This window comes from Apostichopus japonicus, chromosome 13 (assembly GCF_037975245.1).
Source record: "Apostichopus japonicus isolate 1M-3 chromosome 13, ASM3797524v1, whole genome shotgun sequence".
NCBI classification, from domain to species: domain Eukaryota; kingdom Metazoa; phylum Echinodermata; class Holothuroidea; order Aspidochirotida; family Stichopodidae; genus Apostichopus; species Apostichopus japonicus.
Window position 1 is genome coordinate 8,376,210 of NC_092573.1, and position 19,801 is coordinate 8,396,010.

The 19,801-nt window shown below is 36.2% G+C and overlaps 1 protein-coding gene across 2 annotated transcripts in view; it reads right to left on the bottom strand.

Moving 5' to 3' along the window:
• Window positions 1-1,415: 1,415 nt before the first annotated feature.
• LOC139978651 (uncharacterized) overlaps window positions 1,416-19,801 on the bottom strand; it is a 57,378-nt gene continuing 38,992 nt past the window's right edge. For both annotated transcript variants that reach the window (XM_071989031.1, XM_071989030.1), the window contains 14 exons: window positions 17,767-17,979; window positions 17,154-17,274; window positions 15,883-15,987; window positions 14,342-14,502; window positions 13,061-13,252; window positions 12,296-12,419; window positions 11,068-11,319; window positions 10,232-10,385; window positions 9,454-9,627; window positions 7,925-8,085; window positions 7,153-7,407; window positions 5,331-5,396; window positions 4,170-4,390; window positions 1,416-2,338 (listed from right to left, as the gene is read on the bottom strand). In XM_071989031.1, coding sequence (XP_071845132.1) covers window positions 2,036-2,338; window positions 4,170-4,390; window positions 5,331-5,396; window positions 7,153-7,407; window positions 7,925-8,085; window positions 9,454-9,627; window positions 10,232-10,385; window positions 11,068-11,319; window positions 12,296-12,419; window positions 13,061-13,252; window positions 14,342-14,502; window positions 15,883-15,987; window positions 17,154-17,274; window positions 17,767-17,979 — 2,502 coding nt within the window. In that variant the 3' untranslated portion in view covers window positions 1,416-2,035. The remainder of the gene's footprint in view (window positions 2,339-4,169; window positions 4,391-5,330; window positions 5,397-7,152; window positions 7,408-7,924; window positions 8,086-9,453; window positions 9,628-10,231; window positions 10,386-11,067; window positions 11,320-12,295; window positions 12,420-13,060; window positions 13,253-14,341; window positions 14,503-15,882; window positions 15,988-17,153; window positions 17,275-17,766; window positions 17,980-19,801) is intronic.

A 19,801-nucleotide genomic window follows, 5' to 3' on the forward strand; every position in this document is an offset into this window, starting at 1 on the left:
TCAAATTTGACCTCTAACTAATCACTGTAAATGTTTCCTTTATGTACTTCTTATCCTATATATATACATTTATAATTAAACTGGAATAAAAAAATGAAGAAAAAAAATGGCATGGAGTTTGAGAGTGGTAAAAATGCAGGTTATTAATAAAGCAATTAAATGATCAAGAGGAAGGTAAAATTTTCTTTAATGACCATACAGTAAGTGGGGTAGGAATGAAATGCATACGTGCCCTCCCCCCCCCCACTAACAAAAATGGAGAGGTGCAACATGTTGCCCATCCCTCCCCCTATTGGCACCTACGTAACAATGCAAAGGCTTTACAGGAAAAAAGGCACGTGATAAAAACATTTCGGGGAAATATTCTTTATTCAACTAGAGAGTTCGTACAAACAAATTTACCTTAAAATATTATTGGATATGAACATATTGGTAGTGTAGGAAATGAAATATAAAATATAAAATATGAAGCATATTTTAAGTAAGTTTTATCCTTCATAAACTACTAAATTGGAGACATTATAGAGACACGGAAACATTCAAGTGTTTTTGTTTGTTTCTGTTACAAATTATTTGATCCTTGTTGTAACTATAATAAAATTAAAGTTATCATCATTATATGGTTCAAAACTTTCAACCTTTAGTTTGTTAAGGCACTGTTACTGATAGGAAAAAAAGAAAGAAAGAAAGGTTTTAACGATGAGAATATTCCAGCCTTGTAACATCTTAATGTCAGAAAAGGATTTTAACCTCAAAATTTACAATTCTAAAGAAAATGGGAAGAACAAGTTCTTTTTCATCCCAAATTGCTAATTGACAATTTATGCAAACTACTTGAGGTTATAGATCTACAGTTTTGATCCCCAACCCCCCTCCCCCCGCCACCCCTCACCCTCCGACCTCTTTCCAGCAAATTGGTGTTGAGAGCCAGAAAGTGACCCATGGACAATTATGCTACTGAACCCTCTTTTCGTCTTCATATTTCCTTTAGTATGTAGTACACATGAGAAAATACTTTTTATCCTGCTTTCCACCCCCTAACTTACCCCATGCAGACCTCAGGTCTTTAGCCCCTGACTGCACCCCCCCCCCCCCCTTTTCAGCAGGCCTGTTTCTTATACACAACATATGCTAATATTATTCTCAGGGTTGGACATACAGAAAATATATTGACTGGAATGTATACTAATTAGGTGCAGAAAACATTTGGAAGAAAGAATATTGGGCTTATATATATTTACATTGTTTTTCGTGTGGTATTAAAGGTATATCTAATAAAATATTGTCACTTCAAGATCAAAACAAAACTTCTAAACATTATATATAATCTACTATCCATTTTTTTTCATGATAAACTTTTCTTCAATAGAAATATAGTGATTTTTATATAAATATATATGAAAACATATATATGAATACATATATATGAATACATATATTTTGTATTCATTCAGAGGTTTGTCAATACCTATTAGTAATAATACTGCTTGATTTTAAGCACTGTATGAATGAGAATTCAAAAAAGAAATATATTACGAACTATTTTGTCTGGATTATGTGCCTTACGAATGGCAGTTTCAACTGTTATAACTAGAGGTGTTTTATATAGACTTATCATGTAGTGGTATCCGTTTGTACATGATAAAGTTTTCTCTCAAGGAAAAATAATTTCTTTTCGGAGGTATATATTTTAATGATAAAAAATAGAGCTAAGATATTATAGTAATACAACTCCAAATTCACTTCCCATTAAATACTTCATTATCGGTTAGGTTGGACACTGTGCAAAAGCATATAATCTGAGTTGTCATCTTATTGAAGAGGCTGATAGGTAGGAAAATATCCTTCTCCTCCCAACGACTAAATATTATATTCAGTGAACATCAAAACTGAAATGTAAAATATTTTACAGAGAAGAAAAAAGAAAATTAAAAAAAAAACTATAAATTACTACTCAAAATATTTATGCAAAATTGTTGTCTCTGGCTCAAAAGCGTCTACAGGCATTTACAGCCCCAACGTGTGAATATTGGTTTTAAGTGCTAGGTTCAGGGAGACTAGCATTAGACCCAAGGTTGGGGGGTGGCTGAGGGTCTTCGCTGGCCCCTGTAGCTTGAGCGTCGTTCCCCCCATCTACAGTTGGACCGGCGCTGTTGAGGCTTTCGCTGTCAGGTGCCCGGTCCGGCTTGAAGGGGTGACGAGGGGGGTTGCCCTCTGCCTCGGTAACCACGGTGGCCTCTGCACCGGGTGGCACGTACACGGACGGTGGAGGGGGCATGTTTGCTTCTCCTTGAAGGGGCACTGCCACAGGTTCGGCGGTTTCAAAGGCCACTGGGGGCTGGAAGGGTACAAACAATATGATATTAAGGGTTTAATCAACAAAATCTTGAAAGTTAACCGGTTGTCATAAAGTTACGTGATATGAGCGTTTATACTCTCGTTCAATGAAAGAGTCTTCACGATTAGCAATTAACCATCTTGGTCTTTTATAAAGAGTCAGTTGTCCCATTAGCCCTCACAGTCTATGCACAGAGAGTCTAAAATGATAATTTACACTTTTTTTTAAAAGAATTTTTTTTTTCCGTTCCCCCCTCCCCTCCCCCTTTTCAATTGTGGGTTTAGGAAAGGGGTAGAGTTTTCATCACTGGCACAAACTTATATTTCTAACTTGAAAGCCATGAGGAGATTATTTCCCTGTGAAGGAGTGCAAGTGTGGTAATGGACTCTGTAATGTAGTTAAAAGAGTTAAAAGAGTCAACACATGACAGACAATATAATACACTGTCCATGTTGACACAGAGAGAGATACTGACATTATGCAGGCAATCGACCATATCAATCATGTTTACCTGTCAAAACATACAAACAAACAAACAGATAAACAATGGGAGAGGAGGCAAGGCTTTCTTAACCTTTAATTGGGAGATATGAAAGACGATTGGTTCGATGATTACAATTGATAATAATAACAATAATAATACTAGGGTCACCGTTACCCCTAACATTTATCTAGAGCAAGCACATTATCGTTCATCAAAAAGCTAATACGAACAATACAAAAATATGATTTTGGTGCATTCACTTGACACAAGACTCTGTCTGGTCTTATCAATAACAAATATTTTCTGGATTGATGAAGTGAACCCGCCCCCCCTCCCTCAAGGAATAAATAAATAAAAAAGGAAGATTAAAGCCCAACGGGCACTATGAGTGTTGTATGTCATCACCAAATATCATAATATCTATGCCCACATGTACCAGCTATTAACCAACAATTGTATTCCAAGTTTAAAAAGTAATCTGATGTAAGGTTGTGGAGCTATTGCAGTTGTACAACTTTGGCCCCTCCCAAAACAATTTGGGCCTGATATATATATTGGCCCTAAATGGTCCAAAATATATTTGGCCCAAAGACAAAACAGCTCCAAAACATATTTGCCGCTCACAAAATATAGCCCCAAAATGTAGGCCGAAGTGGTCATAAAACCCTTGCGTTATGATGGTAGGCAAACTGAAAGCTGCTTTGCATGAATGGTCAACATTTTAACTTCCTGGTGAGGGGGTAGTTTGTTAACTTAGATTACAAATTTTTGAGGGATTAGGTTAGGCTGAAAAATTTTAATGAAACATACAGTCAAACTGGAAAATACATAGTATTGTATGCTTCCTGCACTTTTCTTACAATATTTTTCTGGCCTTAGCATTCATGACTCCAGCATTCATTGTCCAAATTTTGAATACTTAAATATTACATAACGTATAATTAAATAGTTCAAATCTAAATTATGAGTATTAACTCAAAGCGAATTGACATTGACCTCAAAACTTTTTTTTTTTTTTATGGAAAGAAATTATTTAATAGAATTTTTGGAATTCAAACAAGTGTTCTAAGGATTACAATTCCTGCGTTCACCCAACTGAGCTCTTTCGTCCTCAGTTGCTTACAAACTGTTTATCATCTTTGCTTTACTTGGGGATAGATGGGGTGGTTGGGGGGTGGTTGGGGGGTGGTTGGGGGGGGGGAGTGAGGGTTGAAGAGAGGGTTGACAGTCATGTGATAACAATAGATCAAATTCACTGCTTCAGATACCTAACTGTGTTAACCAAAAAATTATTTGGTCGTAATTGCCTCCTTTCTTATAATTTTTAAGATAAGAAGTCATACGTACATCAGCTGGACGAGGTGATGGCGTCCGTATCACATCTGCCGGAGGAGCTGAAGGTGCTGGCATTGCACGGCCCGCTTCAAAGTTGTTGTCACTGTCAACTTTGTTGCTACTGCTGCTCTTCATCTTGATGAAGACGGCCAAACCCACGATGGCTGCCACAATCACCACGACGACCACCGACCCAACGATGATGCCCACGATGGCACCGTTGCCACGATATGCTTTAGTAGGGGGGATGGAGGGGTGGAAATGGTGTGAAAATTTGGCTAGAAAATTAGTCATACAACCTAGTACTTTCTACCAGACAGACTAGCCTAGTCAGGTAGGACCAGCCAATAGGAAGATGATGCTAGTAACAAGGGGTGGGGGGGGGTGGGTACTGCAAGATCATTGGGGTTCAAGGTTAATTGTGGGGGGGGTGGGAAGTATATATGATGACTTAGGTCCACTGGGGGTTGCTAATTTGGCATGTTTTTTTACAGTAGTATTGCAAATGTTTTATACAATATCATTTGTACAATTCCATCTGCTCACCAGCTTTCTAATACTATTAGGGTTAAACCCTACAGTGATCTACAGATGCAGGACGATTGAAAGGATGATACTGTTTGAAGAATGTTAGGGTTGATACTATCATCATCAGCCACATCAAAGATGATAATTAGAGTGCTGGTTGAGGTTTTTTTTTGGATAACATTGACTCTTTTCTAAGAATGCTAAATATTCTCGGAATGCTCCTATTAGGCTACATCAATGAGTTAAGCGCATCAATCCAGTCTTAAATGTTTCATCTCAATCGTCTGACTTGATCAAACGTTGATCTTGTAACTTTCTGCCAACTATTGGATACCCGTAGACGACATTCAACACCATTTGTCCGTGCTAAATTAGTAATGCATTGCAAGCATCCCTATTTGAGGCAATAATTTAACATCTTACATTTTTAATTGACTTTTTTTTGTGTTATTTTCTGAGTAGTTTAGCTAATTTCACGGTGGGTGCTAGAGAGAGTAAGTTGTCCAGCCACTTTTTTGATGGGCTTCTGATGGGGGTCAAGGGTCATCTTTTTTTCAAGAAATAAAAATAAAACTTAGACTGATAGCAGTAGTTTTTCTTAACAGTTCACAAGATATCATTCAAAGATCTAATTTAATTAAATACCTGGTTCTGGATATTCCTCTGTGGTATGACTTTCTTCAGTGCCTTCATTTCCTTCACTGTCTTCAGCTAACAGAGGCAAAAAAAAAACGAAAGGAAGTTGACAAGAGCCAGCAACTTTTTTTCTCTCAGTTTGTAGAAACACACTGGACAATAAAATATCACAGTGACTGTTTGCTAGTGAAGGCTAGCATATATATATATATATATATATATATATATATATATATATATATATATATATATATATATATATATATATATATATATATATATATATATATATATATATAGTGGAACACTAGTACTTGTGAGAGACTAGTCTCAACTAGTCTCAACATATATTCCGCTCTGTCCACCGGACATAGAGCACTCTGCGCCAAGATAGACGCAAACCAACCAACTTTATATATACATATATATATTTATACTCATTCGAAATTAAAATGCTGATAAACTACCATTTGTATGATTCTTGTTTTTTGGCCCATTTGCTCAAACTTTACAAACAACAACAACAATCATTACAACAATAATAACAACAACATGCATAACAACAACAATAATAAAAATAACAACGAACAATAACAACAGTTAGAATCATAATAAGAACAAAAATCAAAACATTACATTCATAAAGTGCTTAATATAACTTTAGTTGAGCATTGATCTGCAAGTGCTTTACAATGACAAGACCTAGAAAACTACAAACTAACAAAGGGCCTGAATACACAGGAATTCTGCAATTTGGTCTTATAGCTAACAACAAAAGCTAAAATTAATGACAGACAAAAATAAATGTGCTAAATTAACTCAAAGAGTGATCGTCGTACAATTGTAGTCAAGAAGTAGGAATGACAAAGAGATTTTTTATTAGAACAACAGAGACTTCTGGAAGGTTGATGGAAATAGTAACATTTATAGTGCCCCACTCTCAATCCTTCACCCACCCCTGGCTTGCTTCACATTAACAAATTCTTACTTTTACAACATTTTAAGTTACCTTGTGAGGAAGATGTGATTGGCGATGCAGCTGAAGTGTCATTTACAACAAATGTGAATAAATAAATAAAAGTATTACCTTTGGCCAAACAATTCCACTGTTTTATATTTTTTATATTTTTGTTGTTAAACAAAGTATATATATATATATATATATATATATATATATATATATATATATATATATATATATATATACATACATAGTTTTTTTTTTTTTGTGAATATACTGTTATATAAATTAATATACTGTTTGAATGTAATTAAAAGAGTGCTGACGATAATATTATTAATGGCATCATTCAAGACGCCTCTGATGCTTGGTCATGTTGTACTTTTAAGAAGCCGTTAGACAATTTTGGTAACGAAACTGTATGGAATAACTCTGCAATTCGAATTAATAATAACATTTTATGTTACAGGTCTTGGCACACGAAGGGGGTACTTTACATGAAGGATTATTCAACGTCAACAACAAGTTCCTTTAATTCCTTAACTTTTTGAAATAAATTTAATTTATTGGGTTCACATTTCAACCTTCTTTTAGTCTGGTGGCCACCACCCCCTCTTCCTGGAAAATGTTGGTAAATGTTAATAATGTTCCCCTTGAGGATGACACTTTGTATCACAGGGTTGCCTTTTATAAGGAGGTGGCAAACAAACAATATAGGTACCAATGGGTGCTCACCAGTCGGTCAAGTAGACAATTTTTCGGATCGACATTAGTGTCGTTTAAAAGCACAAATGACAACATTTCAAAATCTTGAACTTTGAATACTTTATTGGTCAACTTTAATATAAATCAAAAATAGACAAATATTACCTTGTGAGGAAGGTTCCAATGGTGATGGAGTTGTTGTTGAACTGTCTGTTACGACTAATGTGAAGGTACTCAAATGGGTCGTTTCACATGTCACCGTGTCCGCCTCCAAGAGTAAAGACGTCAGGCCGGAGCTGCTCCACTCCGAAATATCGGTGTCCCAAAATCGGCACTCGTAGGATTTACCCTCTTGGGGTCTCGTTATCGTGAGATTGAATGTCACAGGTTCACTCAAATCTGAAACTGTCAGCTGGTCCCCTGATGAAATTAAACAGAAAAAAGAACCAACGAAACATGTTAAAACACAGAAATTGCAATATTACATTGAGCTTCTTGATGACATATCTAGCTGTATTCTGGGAGGAATCTGAAGGTTCCCTTCTTGATAAACAGTAAGACTGTCGATAGATCCAAATTTCCATAGTTGCAGATGATAATATTTTCTCCCCCCCCACCCCCTCCAATTGTCTTTCAACAAGGCAGTTATCTCCATAAAGACATCATTAGTGTTGATAAGGTAAGAAAAACAAAATCATCAAATATGATCAAAATTGTAAAAATAATGACAACAGTACAAATAGGTAACAATTCGATGCAACTGCGACCTGAATCTTTTGTGATAATATTTTGCAACAAGTTAAAAAAAAGAGGGTCATTTATATATATATGGTGCCTTCAGAAATAATGATGTCAAAGACAAATTTTGAGACATAATTGTTTACTTTCAAAAACGATATTAATTTAACGAGGATTAATTACGACGAGGAAACTGTACCTGAGTCTGGGTCGACGAGAGAGAATTCTATAATCGAGGCAGCTCGATTGGCTATGTCTTCGACGGTCTGTGAGTAATCATCTATAGAGTCATTGAAGGATTGGAATCTAAAGGTGACCCCATCACAAGATCCTGAACTGCAATTCCAGTTACTTCCAAACCTGGAATGATTTTCACCGATACCAAAATTCTTTAACATGATCATACTAATGAAGAACGAAACATGAAATCGTTCCTGAGATAAGAGAGTGTTGCGTGGCAGTATTAATAGACTTTTGATGTCCCGATCCGGGCAGGATCATTTTGGGAGGAAGGGAATGGCTCCCCTACCCTAGTGTTTTGATCCGGGATAGGATCTTCTTCAGATGATCGAAGACAGGCCACCTGCCTTTTATACATTTACCTACAAAAACTTGTTTGCTAATTATGGATATTGCACTCTGTTCTTAAACAGTTCTTTCCTTTTTTCTTTAATTTTCATTTTAAACAGTCAGTGGTAATAATATAAAAAAGGTTTCTGAGGGCACCAACATGCATGACAAAGCATACATGAAAATATTCCTGACATTAGAAAGAGTTGTACATCAGTAAAGATAACCTAGTGTTTTGATCTGGATGGGATCGAGGATCAAAAACAGGCCCCCTGTCTTTCTTATACATTTCCCTACAAAAGGTAATATTTTAAAGAATTTGTTCAAAATGTTTTTTTTTCTTGATTTTCATCAAACACAGTTTTAAAAGTTAAAAAACAAAAACAGGTTCCCGATCATATAAACAATGCATAAAGATGTCTTTTTTTTCAAATGTAAGTCTTCATAAAATGTTGTTGCCAAATATGCAAGGCTTTCTGATAACATATAAATATATATAAAATATAAAAATATAGATATTGTTCCAGGTAGCATAAACACTGATTTAAATTGGAGAGAACGTTCCTGATTGCACAGACAGGTTTACAAAATGAACGCTTAGGACTAGTTTTCCATCATTTTGAACAATGCTTGCAATTGATAGTGATAACATAAGGTATTTAATATTGAAATATTCCTCATACTATTCAAATGGTATAATATGACACAATCATCAAAGTATTCAAATGTCCCTGACAGAGAAATGTTAATAATTTGTCTTAAGCTTTAATATGATCATTGCCATTTTCAGCCAGTTTTAGCAAAGAAAAAGAGGGTTTGGGGGGGGGGGGGGGGGGTGAGAAATATAATAAAATATTAAAGATTTGAAGATCCACCCAGATATAGCAAAATGCTATCACCATTTCTGAGTTTAAATGAGGGGGATCTTGCACGTTTTCTACAGCGTCACGAAATGGTGCCGGGAAGTCTGTAAGTGTAAAACCTTATAGCAGTGGTCAAACTTTTAACATAGTACATAGTACAGTAAAATATATAGTACAAACTGATTTTGGTCAGAAAACAAATATCTGTGTTGCATAACCTCAATTCACACCCTTGCCCCTCTCCCGAAAAAAAAAGAAAAAAAAGAAGAAAAAAAAGAAAAGATATGTGACTGACCTGCTTTTGACATCTGCGCCGACATCGACAAGGAAATTTGAATCGAAGGTCATTCTACCGTTTGGAATATCGCGTTTGAGGACGATCTTGCTGGCAGATGTTTCTGTCTTACGCTCGCCCCCTCCGAGGCTCAAAGAGTGGTAAAGAGTCTTGATGGAGTCATCTGACAGAGTGCTGTAGTACCCAAGGGGGGAGTCGAGGGGTGTAAAAGGTCAATAACAGTTAAAGTCTAAGATGACTTTAACTTTTTTCAATTTTCTCTATCTGAGATACAATATAGGACATATATTATAGGATATCAATATATCATGTCAAGACAGGGGGTGGGGATGGGGTGGGGTGTGGGGTAGGGAATATTTGATAACACTTCTCCTACATTCTCTTTATGTTCCATGAAAATAAACAACTCTTAACAAAATTCAAAAGTAACCCCTTTATTACACTGGTTGCATGGTTGAGAATGTTATAGGTATCAAAATCTCAGAGGAACTGTTTTTAAAAAAAAAAAAAGCTGTTATTAATTTTTATTTCCAACATGATGATCCCAATAACCATGGCTGATAAATGTCAATTTTTAAATTTTCAAAATTTTTGGAAAACAAAAAGGACCTTCCATGTATTAACTTGAATTGTAGGTGCTAGAGATGGATTTTGTTGGTCGAAGGCATTTCTAATAACGATCATAATCAACTAAATGGTCACTTTGTCCACGTTGCCCATGGACCGAATATAAACCTCGTCATTAAAATTGTGTGAAAAATAAGCTGTCCATTGTCACCTGATTTTGCCACGTATTCTCGAAGCTGAAGAAGGTACTTCCCGTTTGATCTCTTCCAACTTCTGTAGCAATAACTCCGAGGAAGACTCGGGGATAGATTCCCCATTCTCGGTAAAAATATCCACCGTTTCTTGGAATTGGTCCACCAATGTTTCTATATATCGAAAGAGATGCAATCCCATTTAAATATGTGCATATTTGCGAAGCAGACTGTCGGGTGGGCAGTTCTAATTTCTCTCCACCGGGGGGGGGGGGGGGGCAAGGGACAGTTCGCTCCCCGGGACAATTATGTTAATACTCTCCCCCTGCCCCCCCATTTTTTGAAATCTTCACTTTGCCTTAAGCATTATGACAATGAGAATGCATTAATATTTATCCCACATGTCCAGTTATGCCTAATTAGCTGCCCCAGGTCCAAGTCCTACCACACTTTTCACAGAAAAGGAAATTCGAGTTTGCGTTCAAGAAATAGAGCTGGAGAAGGTACTGTCATTAACTTTTGAGACTAAGTAACAGCTGTTTGCTGTGTTTGCAAGCCATGGTTTTGATTTGTCATGTCCGACTGTCCCACTTTAGGCCAATGTTACCCATCCCAGCCCAGCCCTAGCCGGCTCAGTTCCCCCAACTCCCCCCCTTCCCCCTCCCCCAAGACAAATGAGGAAAAAGAATAAAAGAGAAACATTTGGCTATAATGGACAATAGTCTTAAAAGATAGGGGCCTTTTTGTGTAAAGTACCACTGACTCAATAACTGTGTTAAGAATTATAATCTCTTTCTTACATGTTCAATGTTTGCTGTCAAAGTGAGTTCTAAGAGGGATTGCATTAAATTCATACCCATGTCAGCTTGACTGCTTTCTCGAGTTTTGAAGTTGGACATTTCGTTTATCAACACCTCGGCCTCCCTTGTACCCATGTCGCTGTTGTCCATCCACTTGCGTCCGAGGTCTAGCGTCTTGGTATTGGCGTCGGAGGTCGTGTCCACGGCACGTCTGCGACGGACGTTCGTACCGATGGAGTTGGTGACTTGCTCGCCCCCAAGACGGAGCACCAAGATGTTGAAGTTTGTGAGGGCTTTCTGGTAGTTCTCTGCGGGGGGGGGGGGGGGAAAGAGAAACATCATTATCAGTGCGGGTAATGAAAATATGACTTTTTAATGAATTTTAATGAAATTAATTTGTCATATTCTTGGAGAATATTAAAACAAAAAACCTGCTGTTAGTCCAGTTCGCATACCTAAATCACGTCAAAGTTTTCAGAAATGACCAGCTGATAAACATCTAAACGATGACCATCGATTAAAAAATGGCTGGATTACTTTATAATCTAACACACAGACGAAACATTAGGTCAGTTCCCCTAAATAGGACACAAAACTTGACACATAAAACATAACACTTTTACTGCCTGAATAACATGTTTTAGGATGAATTTTATTATATACAGTTGTCAAGAACAAATGGGTTGTGAATGTCACCCAAGGGTGGCTTTGTTGTTCCATATGAAATTTACAAATATGGTTTTGGCTGTGTTACTAGAATTGATAAAACGACGGATTAACGTTAACGAGTAGGTCTGCACTGAGGGGTCAACGGTCCAGACCAATGTCAATTAATAGCTTTAATGGAGCATTCCCGAAATTTAGGTGAATATCTTGAAAATGAGAAAAATTATAGAAACAAATCTAGCACTCAAATTTTCATTTTTCCCCCCTTTGAGTTATGATATCTCAAAGCTTTTAATAATCTTGCCTACAGTCATCATGTAGATGAGGGGGAGGGGGCAGGGGAGGGAGGGGGAGATGTTGCAGCCAACAAACTAAATATGGCATTTATAAATTGATTCAAATAAGTTGAAAGGAACCTTCTCTACAAGCTCCAAGTGTGGGGGGGGAGGGCCAAATAGATGATTGAAAATGAAGTTGCTGAGAATGGTTACGAAATTTAGTGAGAAAGAAAAGCAAACCCCCACTCTTAACCAATCTGACTCTAAAAATGCGAGGCAATGAGACAGAATATTCTCTTGGAACAAAGAAGCTGAATATGGCATGAATAAAACAACTTACGTTTCTGTTCTTCGAGGTCGACGAGGTTTTCGACAGCCGACGCTACTTCCGCTTCTGTAAATTCCGCAGCAACAACGGTCAAAGTAAAGTCGAACTCGGAACAACTGTCGTAACTATTGCAGACCTAAAAACAAAGAGAAAAGAGAAAAACTTATCTCACATTTTGTGACAAAATTATATTGGGTATAAACTAATATCTTCTCACAAACATGAAATTAAATAAAAAAAAACATCTTATAGGTGTGTTTTCAGTGATTATAGTTGCTCTCAATACCTATAAAGTTTTATCCAGTTCACAAAATCAATACCTATCTCAATTCTTTCATGTCTCTAGGGGTAACTACAACCCCCCGCCCTAATTTTTAAATTTTTTTTTATAATTTCCTTGTAGCTGCAAAACCTATAATGCTTTTAAGGGTTCCAAACTGGTACCCTACTCTATTAAATTATTAAATGTTAATAAAAGGAAAGGGTCTTTTTCACTTTCTTTTTCATTCAAATTTTTGCATTCCTTTGAAACAAAGGCAATTGATATAAATAACTATAGCTTGGAAGTTTTAAGGGTAAAGACAAGCTACCAACAGGACAATGATAATTGTGTTTATTAATCCTATAAAGTTTGACTCTGTTCTGTTATATCAATACATTTCTCCACCACAAAAGTAAAGAATCTTTAATATGCAAGTTAATTAACTGATGATGCCTTTAAACAGTCACCTGTTGAAAGGGCTTTCGGTCCATGTGAATATACAATTGGTACTCTACCTTAACTCTGAAGTTATTGAAGGCATTGGAACTAGATATGAATGTAGCCGGTGCTCCAGTGACCGAGATTCTATCGGAAGATTCAGATGATGTTATGGCGGTGTAAATTTCCTCAGAACTGGCCATGAGAAGCTGATATGTGAGAGGATAGGCATCTGTATCTGTGGTGCAACTGTCCACACCGATCGTAATCTAATCAAATCATTAAATAACAGCAAGAAAGAAAAAACATTACAAAAAAATCCCATAAATTGTTTCCAAGTAACCAAACACAAAAATTGTTTTCTTCATAAATCATAAAAATGAATTTTTTTAATATTAGTACAAGGTACAGCCAGTTTCAAAATATCAGGAATATAATTTTATTATAACTTTGGGTTGTTTCTGAGGTTCGACCTGTGCATCAATAGATTGAAACAATATATAATGTTCATTATTCAATGTTAGTGTTAAAGATATGGCTAGTTTCAATGTATCAGGAATTAATTCAATAGATTGAAACAATTGATGTTATTTTCTTCAATGTTAGTGTGAGATATGGCTAGTTTCATAATACCAGGAATATTATTCTATTGTAACATTGGGTTCTTTCTGAGGTTGGATCTGTACATCAAAAGCTTGGATAGTATATTATGACAATTATTCAATGTTAGTGCATGATACGGCTAGTTGCTATGGTCAATGCTAGTTCTGCATTGCAATTGTTTCAACCAGAAGAAGTTACGAAAAGGTGACAGTTTGATGAAAGTTGATTATAACTTTAAAGGTAATTACAGTTGGACCACTGCTGACAATTGAAAGAAAGTCTCCTAACATTCATCTTTTGCCTCACATTAGACAGAGATTGATTCCGTAGATTTTCAGATTTGAAAATGGCTTTCATACGCCTGTTTTCACACAGACATAATTCACATATTCAGCTAAAATCTTCCGCACATTATCATATGGTCTGTATGAGTAAGGTACTACCCTATCAGTATGGATATAATGTTTAACCTTGCTCAGTTTCTCACACAAATAGTAAACATCATATCAGTATCGATTCAGTTTCGAGAGATCTTCTAGCAACTGAAGCGAAGTTCTTTGTAAGAAATTACTGAAAAATTCCGCCTCTTTTGATCGAAACCACGTCCTCATAGCATTTGGTATTGCGAAGACGCCCATGTTACATAGCAACAGCAAAGTGCATGATGTCATCCGGGCCAATGAGCTGATAATGTCTTTCTTTAAAATGTTTTATTTGAAATAAATGTTACACAGCTCAAATATTAAAATGCTCACGGTTTGCAGTTCTGTATAGCTTGTAGCCCCGTCTACCAAGCCGGCCATGCAAGAGGTCACGATGCTTCGAATACGGACTTCTACCGTGGCGTTGCTCGTCTTGTTGTCCTCCGTAGCGACTTCCAAGTTGAACCTGTAGGTCGATCCAGGCACAAGGATATCTGCCGAAAGGGAAGGAACAAAAAAAAAAAAAAACTTTTATCGATAAGAATGAATCAATTTTGCTGATTTTTTATGTCCACATGCTGATCTGGATTTAGTAGAAACATTGGCTGGATGCCTAAGCTATACCTCACGTCGACTTTGTCAATATCCGGTAACCGCGGTCGACTATAACCAGAAAGATCATGTTACCTGAAAACGAATACATTTAATATATTCAGCAGTACCAGTGGTCACTACAGACTGATGAAATAAGGCACGGTTGCGGATCCAGGGGGGTGCAAATTTTAGACAATGGAAAAGAACAAAGAAATTTCTCTGTTCTTGTCCATGAATAATTTTAATAATTAGTAACAATTGCCAGTGATTTCTTGGTTACATCGAGGGATTTCTCGATACATACTAACGCAGAAATGTAATTTTGAACTCTCAAAATATGAATTAATGTAAAAGTATATAGAAATCAATTGAGATATCTCAACAGAGTTAATCCTAACCTCTAACCTGTACCCTCATTTTGCCCTAGGTTAGCCTGACAGAGAGGTATTCGACATGCTAGTAACACATAGCTTGTATTATAGATATATCAGCTGAAGAGTATTTAAGAAACCTACCCCCAGCTTTTAAACTAGCATAATGTGAAAGCATAAAGATGAAGGTTACAGCAGTTGTTTAAACTGTGTACATTTGATATTCAAGTTACAGAAATTTAACCAACTATTTGAGAGCTAAGAACTTATTAAAACTTTTTAACAATGGCAATTAATCAAATTATGATGGTCTCCTAGATACTTTGACCAAAACAGAATGGTTTCTCAAAAGCACCACTTAATGATAATTTTCTTTTCGGACATGATAGTTTGCAGTAACTTTATTGACATAATTTTTGATCACTCACATCCTGCAAACAGGAATCAAAATTTTCGGAAATATTTTCCATCTTTCCACAAATCTAATTTGAAATGAAAGCTTATGACTATATATATTCCAAATAACAAAACTTCCCTACTATCAGACAAAGTGTGCAACCATTTTGAAAGTTCATCAAAATCAATGGTAACAGTTGCCTTAAAGAAAGCCTAGATTGACAATAAAAAGGAAGGATTTTATAACTGTATGGAAAATTTGCAGAGCTTTTTAACTTTTCCAATTATAAGTTTCATAAAAGATGATTAGCCACCAAAAAGAGTTTGCTGACATCAAATTGTAAACATCCGGTTCCAAGATTAGCTCAGTAATACAGGTCACAACAACCTGTAGCAAAAGCCTAACCTATACTTTGCATATAACAAACCTGGCCGACAATCACAAAAATAACCCGTAAAGGTGTTTGGGCCCCAACGAGGTCATAAAATTGATCGTGATGAGTAAAAACGTACTTTTGTCAAATGTCATGAAAGAGAATGTCTCTTGATCGGACACCTGAAGAGTAGTTGGTCTGGTGACAAAATTAGTTGGGTCAGTCACATCCACATAGCTATATTCTGCATGAATAAAAATATAAACAAACAAACATGTCATTTATACTGCTAAACAAGACAATAAAAAACAAGACAAAATTCAATCTGAGAATACATGTATCTTGTAAGTTAACTATTTAAGATATAGCTATTAACAATCTGACTTCAGATAGGCAAGTCTGACCAGAGCAAGCTTTTAAGGGTTGTTTTTCTCAACGACCATGTCTTTAAACTCTGTGGTTGTCCAAACAAGCAAATTTAGTCAACCGATAAAAAAGGTACCAGAGTAACCAGGAACGATCGAGATATGTACACTATAGGAGATTTGTGTAGCTTTGGGCCAGTAAAAGTCCACTTTGGGTGGATCATAGGAATAGCACAAAGTTTGTGTTTATTTTAGTATCTCCAAAGTGATGGAGGATGGTACCAATTTATGAGTTTACTTTATTTGGGGGTATTTAGTTACAATGCAACCTGGAATTTGGTGTGGATAACTAGACAACTGTTTGGGCGAGCTCGAAAGCTGATGTTGATTGTCCAAACCGAAATGACCAAATTTCGGTTTGGACAATCAAAATCAGCACAATGTGGAACACAGGTTTTTTGGGCAGGAGGGTCAAACTTCTTCACATGATGGAAATCCTTCTCGAGGCAAACGGCTCAAAAGCAATCAACCCTTGAAAATTGGATGGATTACTTATGAACGCATATAAATACAATGGTGAAAGCTGAGAAGCCAAACCGTAGTTCTAACTGGCTTCGTGCCATAGAGTGTTGTGAACCAGTGATATAAATGTGTTGACGTTAGTTGATAATTTACTAATATCAGTTGCAGTTATAAAGGTTGGATTCAACAGACAGTTTAATATAATAAATCCAACAAATGAGCAATATAACTGTCTATCCATCTGTATGCTGTCATATTTTATTGCTATTGTCTTTAATTTCTGAATTTGATTGTTTTTAATAATTATTGTTAAGTTATTTATTTCTGTAATTCTTAGGATGCAATATTTTTAGACTGTATTTTTAAGCTGTAATATTTTTTAAGTTGTATTATTTTATGCGATTCTGTGATGTGCTTTGAGATCATTCTTTTGATGTATAGCGCTATATAAGAATAACTTATTATTATTATTATTATAAACAATTTTGTTTTCTCTTTTGAATATTAAAGAAACCTTGCCAACCTGAATCAGTGTCTGTTGTGGACCATGTTACTTCTGACAGAGCAGTGGTGTGTAGAATGGTCGCCCTGATAGAAAGAACTTCATCAGATGACACTGCTCCGGTTAACGGAGCTATGGAAACCTGTCAAAATGAAAGATAATTGCTTATTAATCGTGAGAAATGTAACCTATGGACAAGTTTTCTGCAGTAAAAAGGAAATAATATATTTAACAACTAGAGCGTACTGTCTTGGAAATAGAAATAAGATTACGTTGGGTAACGAAAGTGATTTTGCTGTTTAAACTTGATTATAGAATTGAAAGTTTACTGAGTGGGGTCACCATAAATTGCTTTGAAACATGGAAAATTTACTCACAGTATAAATTACTATACTAAAAAGCAATTTGTTTAAACAAATCCTTACACAGCCAACAACAATTTTATCACTTTGCTGCAATTCACTGGCAAGATGAAAACCTAGCTCTCACTTGTATACAAAGGTCAGTGCAGGGAGCTTGGTGTGTGTACTAGTTTACTGCGAGTACACATAATCGACACTATAGCCCCCCCCCCCCCAAAATAAAACGATTTCAAATTCTACCTTAACCCTCTTAGAGACCACAAGCTTCTTACCTTTGGCGGGGCTCCGGCGACCGGCGATACAAAGATCGACGAAGTCGCTGTCCGGAGACCTTTCCTGACCGTGAGAGTGAAGAAGTAGATTTTGCTTGCGCCCAGGTGAGCAGCGTCAAAGGTCAGGACCGAATCGGTTGGGTTCGCATTTGTGAGAACAGTCTCTCCCGTGTGGCCGGACTTGTATGACCAACAGGCTGTGTTATCTGTAATCTAAATCACCAAAAGTCCAGGAAAGAAGGAAAAACTGATTTGTATTTCAATGTTTCACTGGCCCACCAAAACAAAAAACAAAACTGGATTCAGGATCAAAATCTTCCCAACGCTCTACTCCAAGGGCCGCTCAAAAGGCGATCAGCCATGCAGGCTGAAGAGGTCTGATGTTTGAGCATCCTCAAAGTATACCCTGCTCACTTGCTAAATTAATACAGCGATTGTGGGATATTGGTCGCAGAAAATTAATTAAGAACTATCCACCCGCCACCCTCCCCCCACCCTTCTTGGTCATTGAATCAAGTTTCATATTGGTGTGTTTATTCTGAGTCAATAGGGCTATGATAGAAAATGTTTATATTTCTGTTATAAACTGATATTCAGTCCTATAAATTCAAGCTGATACTGTGAGAAATTTCTCATTTTTTAGGTATCCAACTTTTTTCCTGTATTTACGGACATATTTATCAATCTGGGGCAATTTCTTCCTCGTTATCTCTAATTTGTTTTCATGCAGTCACCAGTTTCCCCTATAAAGGCCTTCTATATATTTTGTTTTGTTTACATCATAAGTCAAAATTATCTTGTATCAAATTAATATGTCATCTACTTGTTTTTAAACAAAATATAATACGAGAAGTAAAACTCACTAAAGTTGAATATAAAAACACATAAAACCCTTCAAACATATAAATGTAAAACACAGTAAAAGTTTTAACTACTGACACAATTTCAGTAAAACTTGCATGCTATAAAAGAAGTAAATTTAACTACAAGCAAGCAGATAAAATCCATCCACATCTGACAAGGTCATATTCAGAATTCAATAATCACTCCTAATTATTATACTTTCAACTTCTAATTACTAGAACAATGGAAATAGATTTCAAATGAAATGAAATCATTATTTTTCCTTTATCACATAAAAAGGCTGTTGAAATATTGTATATACACAAACACATACATATATCAGTGAAACCAGACTATTAAAAGAAAAAAAAAATGTTCAAAAGAAAAGGAATTATTCAAGATTAAAAACAGCAATTCTACCAGCTTTATCATCTACACATGACTTTGTTTGAGTTTGTCCCTCATTAACAACATTATTCGTTTTTTTTTTCAAAATATGAAAACTATATGAAAATTGTTACCATCTATATTCAGAATTATTAAGCTCTTTGGTCTGTGAGCTGACATCTTTTGGTCCCAATCGTCACTGAATTAGCGATAAAAGTTATGTGTTCCTTTTTATGACTGCACTTTTGTAATCATAAATTATTTACGATGCTCTAAATCTCAATAAAAATTATTATTCTGAAATCTGTTGTCAGGTATTCAGGAAAAAGGCCTTAACAGAAGAAAGATATTGACAAAGGTGATGAAAGAAAAAATTTACATTCTAAATGTCCCAGCAAGTTTATACACAAAACATAAATAGATACCATGGGGGTGGGGGGTGGGGAGGGGTGAATGGTTGCCTGATTGCAATGCTTGGATGTATAATAGCAAGTAAACATGGACTAGAGGGCCTATGAGTGCACACAGCTGACTTGCATGGTAACCTTAAAGGGTGTGAAGACTTGTGCAAAAAGAAACATCTCATGCCGGTAATCTGACCTAGTTTTGAATGAGGTGTAACAGAAGTGTTAGACACCACCAACGATCCCAGAAAATACACACACAGCTTGCAACCGTCGGTAATTAGACACTAGTGTACAGTCAGTACATACAGCTGCGGTCAATACCCACAGAACAGTGTATTAACGATACAGCGATGGACATCTCAGGTCCAGCTAAAGATAACAAGGCATCACGTTTCATT